Consider the following 17,250-nt stretch of genomic DNA (forward strand, 5'->3'; position numbering starts at 1 on the left):
TGTGTGTGTGTGTGTGTGTGTGTGTGTGTGTGTGTGTGTGTGTGTGTTATAAACATGCCGATTATCGCATCCTCTGATAAGTGCATTTTGAAAGAAAGCAAAGGTGTTCTGATGGGATTTTCTGTACTTGCAAACAGTGGGCATTCTCTCCTTTGCTGCAAAGGCTGGTGCAGAGCTCCGCTCCTATTCTCTCTAGGCAGGAGTGTGTTTACCCCAAGCACCCCTCTGAAAGGCTTCTGTTCTGCCCGTTTTGCAGCTCACTAAACGGCGCCTGGTGGATGCAGACGGCATCATTAATCCCAACGCTTTCTACATCTACCTGACCGCTTGGGTCAGCAACGACCCCGTGGCTTACGCCGCCTCCCAAGCCAACATCCGGCCTCACCGTCCTGAGTGGGTCCACGACAAAGCCGACTACATGCCAGAAACCAGGCTGAGAAGTGAGTAGCCTTCCATTGGGCCTGCAAGCTTATGGGGCTCCTTACACGCCATACCTCCAGGCTCAGTCGCGGCCCTCATCCGTTGACACTACGCAGGGTTCAACAGTGTAAACAGAACAATATATTTCTTTTAGTTTAAAACTCTGGGAGACAGATGAGGATGTGTAATCGAATGCAACTCATGCTCTATCACACTGAGAAATAAGAGTCTGTAATCTCCCTTCGTGCCTTTGACTCTAAAACGTCCACCAGGCCGCTCTCTTTAATGCCAGCTGTTCCATGTGAAAGTTGGGGACGCCTCCAGGTTGAGTGTTGTGTTACTGTTGCAGAGTTTTATCGCTGGGGATTATATGTTTATCTTAACTTTGTCAACTCTGGTGTTGAAGGGATTTTTGGCAAGTTGGGTCATTCCTATAAGCCACCAAGCACCTGTACTCTGTCAAAGCTGTTTAAACCGGAGCAGAAAAGTCTGTATACAACAGCGTCCTCTTCCTTTCACCTCTCAGCCCCGACTTTGAAAGGTGGTTCTGGATGGATTTAATTTGCATTTGTGTTAGAGATATTAGTAGCGTATACCTTGGGTACGAGGCCAAGGGAGGACGTGAGAAAGAAGACAGGTCCCTTTGCGAACATGGCTGGAGAGCAGGCGGGTTGTGCTTCCCTGTATCTAAACCTCAGAGCCTTGTGGCAAGCAGCCAAGGCTTGTCTTAATGAAAATTTATAGTTGAGATTATAATAGGGCAAATCATGTTTAGCAAGTCAACTGAATGACCCCAGAGGGTCTGGAACACACAACGGCAGCAACTAAATGCTTGTTGTGTAAGGATTTCTTCCCCTGCTGCTGAAGACTTAGCATTGCATTAAAAAAAGAAGCATGGAAGGTTTAAGTGTGTTAGATCACTAAAAGGATAAGAAAGTCAAGCGTTTTTCTCAGTAAAGCATGACTTTCGAGTTATTTTGTTCTCATAAGTGATTGAGTAAAACAGTTTGAACTTAGTATTTTCACTTGTGTCCGTTGAACAAAAAAAAATGTTCCCACAATTGAATCCTTAAGTTGTTTAGACCCATTGCAAAGAGTGACTGCTTCTAGAAGATTAAAATCTAAGGGTAAATCAGTACACAGATCACAGGCTCCTCCTCCACACACACACCCCCCAAAATCAAAGGTGGATCATTGTTTAAAATTTCTTAAACCAAAGATTGAAACTGTAAAGACCTGAAGACCATCGTTGGTATTGTTTGTCCTTCATGTTGAAAGAGGTGCAGTAAGTGGACTTTCTTGCCGAGTTCTTTCTCTTCTCATTGCAATGGTGGAGAATCCGGGGATGCACGTCTGGGATGGCTAACGGTGGGAGCTTGTTGCATTTCTTCCACCCTTGGATGGCGTCCGTTTGCCTTTCTCGGTATTGCCAGGAGCCCCTGATCCATGGGCCCTCTCCCTGTTGCCTTTCTCTCTCCAGTCCCAGCAGCAGAGCCCATCGAATACGCTCAGTTCCCTTTCTACCTCAACGGCTTGCGTGACACCTCAGACTTCGTTGAAGCAATTGAAAAAGTCAGAACGATCTGCAACAACTACACAAGCCTGGGGCTCTCCAGCTACCCCAACGGCTACCCCTTCCTCTTCTGGGAGCAGTACATCGGCCTCCGCCACTGGCTCCTCCTGTCCATCAGCGTGGTGCTGGCCTGCACGTTCCTCGTGTGTGCTGTCTTCCTCCTGAACCCCTGGACGGCCGGGATCATTGTGAGTTTATTCTAAGGGTCTTTGTGGAAGTCACATTCCTTTCAGCATAGCTCTTTCTGCAGCCGGGAAGTTTTGTTTATGTCTGGGCCTCTGGAGGAGGGTATAGATTGCATCATCCATACTGTATTTATTCTACTGGAGGTGGTGAGGTTCATGGTTAGGTAGAGCCTTTAATGGCCTTAATCTTCTGTCCCCTCTCCTTTAAACTTTTTGTGTAAAGATAGGGGAGTTTTTGAGCACACTTTCCATAATATAGAGCTGTGCATTTATTAAATACAAGCACTCAAAGCATAACTGTTTTTTCAATTCAAGTGTCATTTTGTTACTACATCCCAGACCAAATATAGAGAAGATTCTTCTAAATGGAGCGATAATTCGAGAAGGTTAGGATGGTGGTATATGGTTAAATGGTTTTAGGGATGGTTTTGTGTGGTGTGTTTGTTTTAACTCTTGGGCAGAATTGATAAACGAGTATTACCAACCTGTTTTTTGCATTCTTTCTCCAAGTATAATACTCTCAGATTTTGAAACAAGTTTTGGGTAGAGTCTAATAAAATCATGGCAGTATTTAAATTCCATGAACTGTGGTATAGCCTTCAAAGTGCCAGAATTATAAAAACAGAGACCAGGTCTTGTTTCTGCACCATAAGTCTGTGCAACAGGTATGTTTAAAGGTAAATGTTTAGTCTATAGGAGTTTTCATGGTACTTAAGCAATTGATGTTATCCATCTTTCATTAGCTTATTAAAAGAAAGCAAAGGGAACTTTTATTGTACTTGTCTGTCCCCCCTTCACTGCCTGCTGACCCCCCCACCTCCAGAAGGAAAGATCGTTCTCTCCTTCTTTTGTCTCTGTGTAGTTCATTGTTTTATTTGTATTTTCTCCTCTTTGGCCCAAAAAACTCCAAAGTCTGCCACACAGATTTTCTTTCCATCCCCCTAGAAATTTTTACAAGGCAGATGAAAGAAAGGCAAATAAAAGCTTTTCCTTGGATTTGACTGTTTGCTTTGTCCACCCCAGTAACTCCACATTTCTTCAAAGTGAAGGGGCTGTAACCTGACCCACATCAGCTGACCACACGTCCCCTTTCTCCCAAGTCATCCTGACTCAGTCCATGGACTCTCCAAGCAAAAGCAAAGCTACTTTTACGTAAAAGAACTTTTATTCACCCTGTCCGATCAGCTTTCTTAAGGATGGAGGGCAAGGCAACCAAAAACTCTAGTGGCAACTCAGTTATAAGTTGAAGGATGGTCTCTGATGGTTAAGATCAAAACAGAAGGAAACACCTTGTTTTAAACTGTATTAAATTTGTAGCCAGCAGTGAGTGCGTGTTTCTATAATTCCTTATAGATTGCGCTCGGGGAATAGTTTTGAAAAAACTTTTGCAACACCAAGAGTGTGTTTGTGCCCAGCCACTCATCCTGTGTGTCTTTTTCAAGGTGACAGTCTTGGCTTTGATGACGATCGAGCTCTTTGGCATGATGGGCCTCATTGGAATCAAGCTGAGTGCCGTGCCTGTGGTCATCTTGATCGCTTCCGTCGGCATCGGGGTGGAGTTCACCGTTCATGTTGCTCTGGTATGGGAGACGTTTTTAGTGAAAGCTATTCACTAAAAAGGCAACCTGTTTCCTCTAGCTCTTTTTAGTTTCCAAGTTGGGAACCTTTTCATTTTCTCCAACATCAAGGAACACACCTGACACACATCACGGCAAAAAGGCTTCAGAGCACAGACATTCCCTGGGAGTGGCTGAAGTTCAGCCGGACTCCTTTCCCTCTGGGGGAAATCTAAGGAAAAGGGTGTCAAAGGTGAAAGCCAGGCCACGTCAGCAGTAGGCAGTGTCTTTGGTGTGTCCGAGTGGGCCAGGAAGGATTCTGCTCATTTGGTGTCGTCAATTGTGTCACCACGGGTCCTGAACTTGTCTGCTGTTCCTAAGACAGATGGTGTATACGTGTGCATGAATACACACAATTTTTAAAATCACAGTCATAAAGCAGGGATAAAATGAGACCACACTCACAGATTTGGTGGGGATGGCATAGTGGAGGGTGAGGTGAGTTGGCAGCTGAGGAAGTACCCTGGGGCTGATGAACTAGCTCTCCCACCTGAGCCCACCCAGCTCCTTCGACCTCCCAGCTTCCAAATTCATGACAGCAGAAAGTAGGAGAACTAGCGTTGCTCTCAATAGGAATCCCCCCCTCCCCCGGCTCTTTCTATGCACAGTCCTGTGAATGCTTTGTGGGAGAAAAGTAAACTTCAAGAGGAGTCTAACCCAAGAGACAAACCCATCGTATACATTTATCGGAGAATCATTCAAAAGCCCTATAGCGATGTGTAAATTATGTTCCGTACACACTTGTGTTTATAGTCTGCGTCCTTGGGTTTATGTAGGCATTCAGTAAATACTTACTGACTGAATAAATACTGATGTTTGGAATGCTTAGCTAGGAAACCAAGCATTATGACTTGGATCAAGTTACTTTGATTGAGTAAAAGCCTTTGCTCTTGCAAAAAGCCTTGCTTTTGCAGTCTCTAGCATGGATTTTCTTTGGGCTTAACACATGGCACATACATAGCTACACACATGGGTGTCTAGACAGATGCTTCTGCCTTCTACCTTCTGTTGTCTTCTTTCAGGGCCGTATTTATGCTACGTAGAGATTATAAATGTTTATATTTCAGAAGGAATGTTTTGTTGCAGTTAACCTGTTTTTCCCCCAAAGTATAATAAAAAGCTGATAATCTATAGAAACAGTTTTCTACATTTTGAGCCTACCCAAATTACTTTCCTCAATTGAGCTGGGAAGAAGGAGAGGGGATTTTTAGAAAGAAGAGCCTAGAGCTTAGAGAACACATAATTACGATATCATTTCTTTTAAAAAGGAGAAAAATTACCTGCGAGTTAAAAACCCACAAATCATTTTATTCTGATGTGAATGAAAACCACTCTTCTTGGTAGCTAGCATTACACACAAGGGTGGTCCTAGAACAGATCTTTGCAGTGGAAATGCTAACGACAGTCTTTAAACTGTAGCGGCCCCTTGGATCTCTGAGGTAGTATGAACATAAATATCCATACCGGTGCTGAATAAACAGTGAAGGAACTCCTCTACTCCTCACGCAAGATTTACTCCTGAGAATTGAAGGAGTCTCGAGAGGCAGCTTGGCTTTGTGCTGCTAGCCCAGGTCTTCATCAAGAGACTGTCCACACACAGGACATGGTGTTCTTACCGTGTCCTGTATGTGAAAGTCGTCAAGGAATCGATGGGCGCCTAGCAGTTTACTGTTTCAGTAGCATAAGTTATATGCAAGAAGGTCAACCCAGCTTTGACCCTTGTGGCCTCACGGCCCAGATACAGCACAGAGCGACATGATTCCAAACCATCCTGGTGCTTTCCTCCCAGGAGAAAAAGACAACTACTTTGACCCTAAAATCTCCCAACTCTGAAAGAGCATCCATATATAGACCCCACTTCAGAGAAAAATATGAAAATTCACAATGCACCTTTGCATACTTTTGTGTAATTTTATTTCTTCATCCATTAAGTAGAATAACGTCCTGTCCTTCCCTAGTGCACCTGCAAGGGCCCCAAGCCCTTTTCTCGGCACACCCTAGAGCAACCTGAACTTTCAGAGAGCAAGCTTCTGCCAGGCTCAGCCCTCCCTGTTGGGTCCCACTGGGGGAACAGGCAGGGTGTAACAGTAACTAACCCACATTAAAATGATCCTGGGTCACACTCTCAAGCCAACAGTCTGATATACCAAGATCTCCATAAAGTTCCCATTTGGTATCAACAGTATCCTTGACCTAGAAGAGCTTTAGAGAATGCATAAGAGGTGAGATATATCCACACATATTTAGAACAGACTTGATTGAATTTACAGCCCTGTGTTTTTCTTGTGATCCCTTCATGGTACTTACATGTACGACAAACACATTAGTTGGAACACAGTGACAGAATTTCTAACCTCAGCATAATAGTGAGGAAATATGTATTTAGCACCCAGGTGCTAAGCCCATTTGGAAGTAAGATCTTGACCTTTCAAAAAATCGGGCAAAATGCTGTCGCTTTCACAACTGGAGGTCTCCCATGTGAATGATGCTAGATCATTTAAGTGTGGGGAGTAAACTCAAGCGTGAGTAACGGTGAAAAGAAGGGAACATTTTGCTCATTTGTATAGTTTTGGCATGGTTTTTAAATTTAAAGTAAATATGCTTTTCTTCTTGATGTTCAAGATTTACATCAATACCAAATACAACCCATTATCACGAACAGGTCAATTTAGTGTAAGCCTAGATTTAGCTAGTTGAGCAGCCCCAATTAAACATGCCAGTAGATAGAGGGTAAGATCTGAGAGGTTCAGTGGAGGCAGGTGAAAGTGGCTGATAGCATTGAAGACGAAGCTGGCCACTGACCAAGTAAAGTCCAGGAATCTGATCATCTGAACTCTCCTCGTTGCGCAGGCCTTTCTAACAGCCATTGGCGATAAGAACCGCAGGGCCATGCTCGCCCTGGAGCACATGTTTGCACCTGTTCTGGATGGTGCCGTTTCCACTCTGTTAGGAGTGCTGATGCTTGCAGGATCCGAGTTTGATTTCATTGTCAGGTAAGCGTTAGTTTCTAATGTGATCTCTGTTGCTTATTTCCTTCTGTCTCTGGAAGATTGCAGCATGTCTTCATTGTGACTCTACTCCCCACTCCTAACCCCGCAGCTTTATTGAGGTATAATTGACAAATAAATATTGTATATATTTAAGGGGGTACAACATGGTGGTTTGATGTATGCATACATTGTGAAGTGATTGCCACAATCTGTGACTCCACTTTCTTTTGAGTTTATTAACTCAGAGGTATCCTGAGAGGCATAAAAGCAAGCTCCCTTCTAGAGCTGTCTTGGGGAATATCTTAGGGAGAAAAGATGGAGGGTTTGGGGCTAGCAACAAAGGCAACTCTACAACTTGAAACCGATATCCCAGTTATTGCTATTGAGGTTAGAAATACCAACAGAAAGAAATGACCTGGTTCCCATTAATTGACTGAATTTGACCTTTACTTCTCCTCCAAAACTGTAGAAAGGAAAACGTACAGATGCCTACAATTTTCACATAGATTTTATTCTTTTAAGAAGTAAAGATGACATGCCTTGATTTCACATTTGAGTTGCCACTAAGATTTAAGAAGCATTTAACGTGTGACTTAACACCAATAAATTTTTGAAATCCAAGCCTAGTTGGATACATCTTTCAATTTGGATTTCATGGCAAGCAGTTTCTGGTGAATTTAATTAAGGATTTGACTTTGTGAAGTATAAAAGGAGAGCAAGTTTTCCTTTTAAAAAGAATGTGAGAACTGCAGGGAAAGACCATTTTCTTCTCTGAACAGCCTCCGCAGCTTTTTGACAAAGCTGCCCTTGGATGTAACGCTGTTGCTCCGTGGAGGGGCGAGGCCAGAATCATCAATAAGTAAAAGATAGTCCAGAATTAGGACCATGGTAAAGCAGAATGAAATGTGAGAAATGACTGGATCGTTGGGGACATTTTGATAATCTAGAGAGAGAATCTAAACAGGCTTTTCTGATGTGTATGTTGCGATGGGCCTTTCAATTCCAAGTGAAAAGAAGAGGATTTTAAGTTGTAGCCAACGTTTCTCTATTACGAGAAAAGATCAGTCCACTGGGCTGTGACGTTACCCCGTTGGGCGGGTCGGCATCATGGAGATTTAGCCTTGCTAGAATGAGTGCCAGGGTTGGCTCACTGTCGCTTGGGTGGAGAATGAGTGGAGAGGTGTAGACCAGTACTTCTCAAGCTATAACGTGCTCGTGAGTCATCTGGGGCTCTCTGTAAGTGCAGATCAGACTTCGTTGGGGGTGGGGAGCAGAGTCTGCGTTTCCAGCCAGCTCCCAGATGATGGCCACGTTGCTGATCCTCTCAGCACAGATGACTGATCACTTAACAAGCCCAATTAGTACACCCTGTTGGCCAATATCAGGTAGACATATGCCTAAACTAGATGAAGGTTTTGGTCTGGCTTTTGTTTTAAGCTCTTAATTTGATTTTGACTTTTCCTTTATTCGGGCATTAGTAGTTGTTTCTCTGTGATGTAAAACCCCTATGTCAAATAGAGTTTCTTTGTGTAATGTCTCATTCAACACAATGTAGTGAGCACCTCATAAGTGCCATTTCACACAACTGCAAGTAACGTAGACCCCGTCCCCCTGTACATAGTTTACGGTCTATGGGGGGAGAGACAAGGTCACAGGCAATTCAAAACCATGGGAAACAGAGTGTGATGGGATCTCAGAGGATCTAACTCAGCCTTGTGGGGGATGCCAAGGGAGCCACAGAGAAGAAACGTAGGCTGAATTAGAACAACCATCTGGGACCTCGGTGGAGAGCAGGATCCCAGCTCTCTCATCTAACCCATGGCGTCTTGTTCTCTCCCAGAGATATCAGGGTTCTTGTTTCAAGCACTTAAAAGGGCTTCCCATTTTCTAGAACTGGATGGATTAACCTGATAAAGCCCTCACTGAGGTCGACTAAATGAGCAGACATTGTATACACTAAGCTGTCAGAAATCTAATTGGTCTGTTTATTCTGCAGTCAGATGGATGGGATGCAAATGTCTTAATGCCTGCTGCTGATATATGCCTCAGCCTAAAGTTAAAGCAGTTTACATTAGTGCAAGACATCGGCTGCTTGGTTTTTACTAATGCAGCTCAGAAGTTTCTAATGTTTACAATAGCTGCGAGGTATTTGTATTTTTATAGAGATTCTCTCTCCTTTCATCTAATGTTGAAACATATATAGGCACAGCAAAGTTTGGTGCCTGTTCCGTTTTATGATCAAGAGGACCATTAACAGATAGATATCTTGCCCTCCCTCTTCCCAGAACATCCTGAGCTCTCCCCCACCCCAGCCCACTTCCAGCAGGATTGCCCTAGAAACCGTTAGTTACAGAAACGCATGCTTGCGTGGAGCCCGCTGCCTCCAGCTGTGTGCAACATCCTCCAGCGACTCTCCCTGGCTGACAGGTTCACCTTGGTATTCGTGAAGGATCCCAGACCTTAGCCCTCAACGGTGGGAAAGCAGGGCCACTTGTGCACTCTCCTCTTCTTCATGGTGCTGCGGCCTTTATGTTTGAATTGGCTGACGCAAAACAAGAGTATTCAGAGATGCTAAATTGTTCAACAAAAGATTGGCCGGCAGAGCAGCCCGTCATTGTGGACCGCCCTCCCCCGAAAATGCCCCAGCAACCACAGAATGGGCAGTGTTTTCTTTGCCGAAAGCTGGTTCCAGTGTTCTAAAAAGATTGCAATTGGAACTATTTGGTAAAACTGGAACTCACAGAATTCTGGGCAGAAAGTTGCAGTTAATGAAAGCCCAGGGAAAGCCTTACCTGCTACGCTGGAGACTTAATTAGAGATTCTGCTCTAAGATGCAGAAGCATTTCACAGTGGATTAGCTGCCTGCAGAAGTGGGCTGCTTTTCCTCCTGGGCTAAATTGTTTAAATTCTACACCCTTCACTTCATTTGTTTGCTTCTGCTGGGTTTTCATGAACGGGGCCCCTCTGCATTGTATTTGTGCTTTCAGTCTGCTCGGCCATTCAGGTCACATTCCATATTTTTGTGTTTGTGTAACACATTCATAAATAACATTACATGCCATGAGATTTCAGCAAATTAACAAACCTAATTTTTTTTCTTCCCTTCATGAACTAACACTTTGGGTTGTAGAATGTAGTTCTCAAAGTCATAAGGTTAAAACAAAAGAAAAGAAAAAAACTAGTCTCGTGCTGAATTTGAAACGCAGTGTTGTACCAGCCTTTTCACTGGTGTGGGTTTTGTTAATTTTTGGCTCTGACGTTTGGGCACGTGAAGGGTAGCTTAATTTACTTTTGCCATGGTAAATGTTCCTGCTTCCCTTTTATCTTCAAGGTATTTCTTTGCTGTCCTGGCAATCCTAACAATCCTGGGTGTTCTCAATGGACTGGTTTTGCTGCCAGTCCTTTTGTCCTTCTTCGGACCGTATCCTGAGGTCAGTAATTGTTGCCAGTGTAAAGTGCAGCCCTCAGACCACCTGAATATTGTTTTTCCTGGTGTCACTCTTAATTTAGGTATTTAAGTATATCCACATTTGCTGGTTGTTTACTTCTTCAGTAAACAGCTCAAATAACTATGGCTTTTTTTTCTCTTCAGTTTAATAGTCTTAGGGGATGTAGGGGGAATGGTTTGATTTGGTTTAGGTTGTTTATTTTTGAAACCTAGTGATTGGCAACCTGAGTCTTGTAGGTTCTATCAATGAAGCACTTTCCACTCAAGAAGAATATCTGGGCTTGAACAGGAGTAAAAAGGGCACGGCCTGCCTTTCCAGAGTGTGAAAGCAGAGGGCAGTTCTTTCGCTCCAGCTGTCAGGCCCAAGGGTCTTCAAAGTGGCAGGGATTGAGCCAAGTGAATACAGGGTAGCGTGAGAGGCCGGGGGGGTGTTGGGGGGCGGGGGGGGGGGGGGGGGGGGGGGGGGGGAGGGGCAGCGACCCCTGAACAATATTGTGCTTTGAACCTTAAGTGTGGCCACCAGGTAAATGGTTGATAACACCTGTAATATTGAATCCCCTTAAATAGGTGTCTCCAGCCAACGGGCTGAACCGGCTGCCCACCCCTTCCCCTGAGCCGCCCCCCAGTGTGGTCCGGTTTGCTCTGCCCCCTGGTCACACGAACAACGGGTCTGATTCCTCTGACTCCGAGTACAGTTCTCAGACGACGGTTTCGGGCATCAGTGAGGAGCTTCGGCACTACGAGACCCAGCAGGGCACCGGGGGCCCTTCCCACCAAGTGATCGTGGAAGCCACAGAGAACCCTGTCTTCGCCCGCTCCACCGTAAGTCATAAGTCACCGCAGGAGGCAGCCCCTGCCTGCTCTGAACAGCAAATCACAGACAGCATGCCAAAAAATGTATAGGTTAGGTGGACTCATATGAAATTGCCAATATTTGGCTCTTCTTAAACTATAAAAATGTCAGTTTCATGTGGTTGTATCTCATACAGATTGAAAAGGGCAGGGACCAGTATTGGTGACTACACAGAACATCCATCAGCATATATCATGTTTGAGCTAAGTACAGTTTGAGCTTAAGGACCGGAGGTAAAGCATGCCTTGCTCCCCCTGCCCCCCTTTTTTTGAAAGCTACGTATCATTGTAGGATGATACCTGTTTTAAAATGTAATGGTATTTTTATTGCCAGCAGAAGTGATTTCTTTTCCCTTCCACTTCTGTTACTTTTAATTACCCTTGGTATAAAATTATTTCAATCGTTATTGTCCAAGACTTCACCAGAAGCTTTTGTGGCTCCAAGCTCGTATCCTAGGTGGCGGGAAGGAGCAGAGAAGCTGAGAACCAGCCTTCAGTAATTCAGGAAAACCGTGAGCAGCCCGGAGCCTCTTCTCAGAGGCCCTGGGAGCCCCAACTGCATTCTCCCCTCTCCGTGCTCCCCAGGATGTCCTCGGCCCCCCAGGCCTGGAGCACAGCACACAAAACCCAAGGAATGTTCTAAGGCTCCTGTTGCTCTGACAGGGGGCCTCCTGCTGTCCCTCCAGGAAATGGGTATTCCAGTCCCAGGCTGGAGCTGCCCTTCCATGAAAGAGAGAGAGGCCAACCAAATAACCTAAATTTTCTTCCTCTTACCCCCCGTGACGATGCCTGCTGAGCTGCAGTGTGAATCTGGTTTTGTTCAGCGGGAGCCTAAAAATAGGTACAAGCTGAACGACTTTGAAGTTGGTCACGGTCCTTTTGATTGATGTGGCCACTGTGTTGCTCCGTGCTTTGTACAGAGACCCAGAAACCAGATTCCTAACAACAGGATAGAGCAGCACTGCCCAGTAGAACTTTCTGTGACAGTGCAAATGCTCTCCAGTGCAGTAGCCACTGCCCACATGTGGCTGTGGAGCATTTGAAATGTGACTAGTGCGACCTAAGGGGCTGAATTTTGAATTTTAGTTAACTTAAATGTAAATAGCCATATGTCCCTAATGGCTACCATATTCAACAGTGTAGGTAACGTCCGGGCAACGTCCTGCATTTGGGCGAGCCAGGGCCAGACATTTAGTCATTTTAGAAGAAGAGGAGCTCGAGATCAGATTCTACCCGGCAGGGTGGCGTGGCAGACTGTGGGAGAGAGGCAGCTCGGGTACTTAGACCACAGCCCTGCATTTATGGGCAGCAGCCTTATGTGTCCGGCCAGCCGTGCTGGAGAAAGCCTAGGCATAGGGTCCAAACAGGGCGTACCTCTGCCACGTCGTTGTGGGTGGAAGGCCCCTGGTCCCTCCCTGGGGCGCTTCCAGCCATCTGTGGGGTTGACTAAGCTCTAGTTCAGAAAGAGCTGTATGTGGGTGGCCGGGCGGTAGTCAGAGCCATGAAGGGAGGGCTGGGGCAGCGGGGGCCGATGCCCAGCCTGGGGTTAGCACCCGGCCTGTTTCAGCCTGCCCTTGCCCTCTGCAGGTGGTCCATCCTGAACCGAGGCAGCACCCACCCTCCAACCCTCGACAGCAGCCCCATCTGGGCTCAGGGTCCCTGCCACCCGGACGGCCAGGCCAGCAGCCCAGAAGAGAGGCCCCCAGAGAATGCTTGAGGCCGCCCCCTTACAGACCGCGCAGAGACGCTTTCGAAATTTCTACTGAAGGGCATTCTGGCCCTAGCAATAGGGACCGCACGGGCCCCCGGGGAACCCGTTCTCACAACCCTCGGCACCCAGCGTTCACTGCCACGGGCAGCTCCGTGCCCAGCTACTGCCAGCCCATCACCACCGTGACGGCCTCGGCGTCCGTGACTGTTGCAGTGCACCCCCCGCCCGGGCCCAGTCGGAACCCCCGAGGGGGGCTTCGCCCGGGCTACGAGGACTACCCTGAGACTGACCACGGGCTGTTTGAGGACCCCCACGTGCCTTTTAACGTCCGTTGCGAGAGGAGGGATCCCAAGGTGGAGGTCATTGAGCTACAGGACGTGGAATGTGAGGAGAGGCGCCAGGGCAGCAGCTCCAACTGAGGTGGGCGGGGCCGGTGGGCAGGTGGGTGGGCCTCAGAGGCACTGCTCTTCAGTGACCCCTCAGGGACTTAGAGGGACGCAGATGGCTGCATCCTCCTGGAGCCCTGGGCACTGATGTGTCCCCTACTGAACCGCAGTGACCTCTTACCCACAGGCAGGGTTGCCTGTCCAAGCTTCGTCATCCTTGGAGAACCAGTTGAGTTCCAGATTGGATCTGTCCCTCACAGTTAGCCTGTGGAGGTTTAATGCATCTCAACAGAGACACTGACAGCTGTCCCTATGACCTATTTTTCAGTCTTTTAAAGCCATAGCAGGTATGTCTGATGAACGCACAGCTCAGTGAACAGTCACAAAGTGAGCACATCCCTGTCACCAGCCCCCAGGTCAAGGGAGAGATCATGACCCACCCCTGGAAGCCCCTCATGCCCTCACCCATCCCCCACCATCCTGATCTCTATACCCCAGACCCGTTGTGCCTGTGTTTGTGCTTTATAAATAGGGAACTCGTAGACCTGTTACTTTGACTCCCTTTTTTTTTTTTTTTTTTTCTTTTAAAGGGTGAGTAAAATCTGAAGCAAAGAGGCCAAAGATTGGAAGCCCCTCCCTACCCCTACCCTGCCCCACCAGAACTGCTTGGAGAGAGCTGCGGAGTTAGAAAGGTGTGATGTGCCAGACAGCAGTTCATTGTTACTGTAACTGATTGTATTATTTTGTGAAATATTTCTATAAATATTTAAGAGGTGTACACATGTGTAACATACGAGGGAACGGATGTAAAGTAGTGTGATCTGGGTTTTCTGCACTCCCGCCTCCGGAGCAGGCGGTGGGGAGACCGCAGCGGAGCCCCTCCCTATTTGTACATTGGTCTCTGTGCCACAACCAAGCTTAACTTAGTCTTAAATTTCAGCATATGTTGCTGCTGCTTAAATATTGTATAATTTACCTGTATAATTCTATGCAAATATTGCTTATGTAATAGGATTATTTTGTAAAGGTTTCTGTTTAAAATATTTTAAATTTGCATATCACAACCCTGTGGTAGTATGAAATGTTACTGTTAACTTTCAAACACGCTATGCGTGATAATTTTGTTGTTGTTTAATGAGCAAGTATGAAGAAAGCACGTTAACCCCGGTGGCTTCTCTAGGTGTAGTTGGATGAGACTCTCTTGTTTGGCTGTGTGTGTGAACATGTGTGTGATTTCCCAATGTACTGTGATTTTTTGTTTTTCTTTTTTTTCTTTTTACTGTCTGTGAACCCGTGGTGGGCTCTACCTTAGGCCAGAAGAAGAGTCAGGATATCTCTATAGTGCTAGCGCTGGTGGAGGGCTAGCCCTAAACATCTCCTTTATCCTTTTGCCAGACTCACTTCAAGTTCAGGGCATCTCTTAAGATTATTGGCTGCCATCCAGACACCCCAACTTGTGCCTCAGAGGAGATAAGTTCCTTCGCATGGACCATTGTGGTGGATGTTGGAACCTCAGGGTACAGAGCTCACATCTCTTCATCTTCATTGGTATTAAAGACCTAGAGAACATGCCCAGTGGGAGCCTCAGCTGGGCCGTGAGCATATCCTCTAAAGTACGCAGCCTTCATTGTACCTCTCTTGTAACCAACGCACAACACACACACACACACACACACACACACTCTTACACACACCACCACCACTATCACCACCCAAATTTAAGAGTGGATTGGAAATCTTCTGGAGACAATGACCTCTTAATTCTGGGTCCACAACAGACCCAGAGGTGATGTTTTGAGTCCCTACAATTTAAACTCCCTCTCTTGCTAAATGGCACGGTTGGGGCTTTCTGGATTTGTCTGCCTCCTCTTTAAAATAGTGAGCATCCAATATGGAGATACGGAATCGGAAATTCTGTAGGATATGAGCTTCAGAAGGATGATCCTCCAAGTGTTAATATTAACATTATGGGTGCACGCTTCCTAAGTATCTCATCCCCCTCTTCTCACCATCGTTAGTATTCTTTCAATGTGACATTTATTGAAGAGCAGGAAGATGCTAATCGCATAACCCCCACTGAAGAATGTATATAGAGACATATCTCTCAACCAGGTGTTATTTTGAAAGATCTGCTTCCATATCAATTCTGTTTTCTTGCTCTGAGGTTTGGTCTTCGTAGGCTTTTAGCCAGAGACCAACAAATGCTGGGGAAGCACTCGGTACCCAGACTAAGCTACTGTAGGAGTGCACAAATGGCAGCTCCCATTATGCCTCCTGTTTTACATGGAAAATCTTATTCGAAAGGCAACGGCCCACAGTAGTACCAGCAGTGTAGTGACCTCAGACTGTAAAACTCGCCGCGAGACTGTGGCTACCAGATGCGTGTGTTCATATGCCAGGGGCCCAAATGGCCCCACTGCTACTGTTTGGTGCCTCTTGTCAGCCACACTGTCTGTCTACCTAACACTCAGCTCTGCTCAGAAAACTTAATATCCCGCATCCAGGAGAGAGATGATGCAAAATTCAGAGGTCTGCTTCCCTCTGGCTCGAGGAGTGCCCTCACTCCTTTCCTGAGCCCAGCTTGCATGGTGCCTGACTGCTTGGCTGGCCCCTGCTTTCTGCACAGCGTAGAGCTCTCTCCAGTAGTCACATTGGCAAAGGGAGAACTCGGGGGCTGGCAGGCAACCAGAATTTCTCTCTCTCTTTTTTAAAATAGTTCTATTTTGTCTGTCTTGTTTGTTCATTTGGATGTTTTAATTTTTAAAAAAAAAATCTTTGCTGATATTTATAATTTTGTATCATAAGAATGTTTTCCTACAGTATTTGTCATGCCAGTTTGTAACAGAAAAATGCAGGGATTTTATTTCTATTGGAAACACTATTACAGCTATGTTTTACCTTTGAACAGAATTTTTATTTGTATAGAGTGCTTACTAATGTTAAATAGTTCAGAGTATATAACATTTTCATTAAGGACTCATGGTAGGTTTTAGTGTAAGGAGTTTAAAGGAAATATTCAAACTGGGTCTCATTGTCTGCCCATTTGGGCAGAAATGGGTTTGTGTCATTTCAATTACAAAGATAAAAGTATGCCATATAATTTATTTATATGAAAATTTATTTTTGTAGTGTACATAGTAGTCATCAAGTCTTTTGACAGAAGTATATTTTTAAAGAATTTATATGTGATGAATCCATAATGTCTGGAACTTTGCTGAGACATGAGTGGGGCACACTTTTCATTGTAAAGTACAGCAAGAAGAAAATGTTTAACAGTGTTAAGAGAGTGAGATTGAGTGAATATTCATGCAGTTGTGGAATGTGTATTAGTTACCATTTGTGACCTAGTGTGGTTCTCATTTTAAACCTCAGAAGGCAAAAATGTACAAACTCTCTAAATATTAATGTTCAAACACTGATAGAAATTCTAACATGAATAAAAAATAATATAACTTGTTGGTTACATCTCTGTTTATGGAATGGTTTTTAATTAAAATATTTTACGAAGGCAGTAGTAGTGTGTCACGCCGTCATAAACTTTGTTTTTTGTCTGACTAACCTTGTTAAATACTCATTTTTTTGTTCTCCTTCATGGAGGCATTATTGACATAGGAAGAGTTCTACATTTTTATTTTCTGACACAAAGAGAGTTCCTAAGTTACCCTTCAAAATGATTCCTTCTGTCATCTCTTAGCCTTTTTGTGTTTCTTTTTATGTGATGCCTAATAATTCAAGGGGATATTTATAAGTCCAATTCAATGGTTATTAAAATAAAGGAAGGTGTTGTGCTTAAAAACAGTATAGCTGACAATATGGGACTGACTGAACCTGATACAAAATGTATTTTCTGAGTGTTTATCGTACCTTGTCTTCATCGTAGCCACGGAGAGAAGTAAGACCAGGAATAGATCCCCATTTTACAGCTGAAAGCAAGGCGTGGTGGGGAAGAGCTCAGATTCTATCAGCATGGGGTGAGGAATCGGCAAACTACAGCCCTGGGGCCTCCTGTTGATATGAAGATTCATCAGAAGACAGACAGGCCCGTATGCATGTAGAGATCGTCCACGGC

At 45.2% G+C, this 17,250-nt stretch overlaps 1 protein-coding gene across 4 annotated transcripts in view; it reads left to right on the forward strand.

Moving 5' to 3' along the window:
* Window positions 1-16,677, forward strand: part of PTCH1 (patched 1) — a 68,201-nt gene extending 51,524 nt beyond the window's left edge. Inside the window, exons 17-24 of one of the 4 annotated variants that reach the window (XM_029203534.1) lie at window positions 257-440; window positions 1,901-2,181; window positions 3,621-3,758; window positions 6,645-6,787; window positions 10,116-10,215; window positions 10,800-11,054; window positions 12,672-13,215; window positions 13,772-16,677. In XM_029203534.1, coding sequence (XP_029059367.1) covers window positions 257-440; window positions 1,901-2,181; window positions 3,621-3,758; window positions 6,645-6,787; window positions 10,116-10,215; window positions 10,800-11,054; window positions 12,672-13,214 — 1,644 coding nt within the window. In that variant the 3' untranslated portion in view covers window position 13,215; window positions 13,772-16,677. Of the gene's footprint in view, window positions 1-256; window positions 441-1,900; window positions 2,182-3,620; window positions 3,759-6,644; window positions 6,788-10,115; window positions 10,216-10,799; window positions 11,055-12,671; window positions 13,216-13,771 lie in introns of those variants that run through there. The other 3 variants (XM_029203536.1, XM_029203535.1, XM_029203537.1) reach the window with 3 other exon arrangements.
* Window positions 16,678-17,250: the final 573 nt, after the last annotated feature.

Source organism: Monodon monoceros, unplaced genomic scaffold (genome assembly GCF_005190385.1).
Source record: "Monodon monoceros isolate NGI ecotype Baffin Bay Population unplaced genomic scaffold, NGI_Narwhal_1 Super_Scaffold_5, whole genome shotgun sequence".
Classification (NCBI taxonomy): domain Eukaryota; kingdom Metazoa; phylum Chordata; class Mammalia; order Artiodactyla; family Monodontidae; genus Monodon; species Monodon monoceros.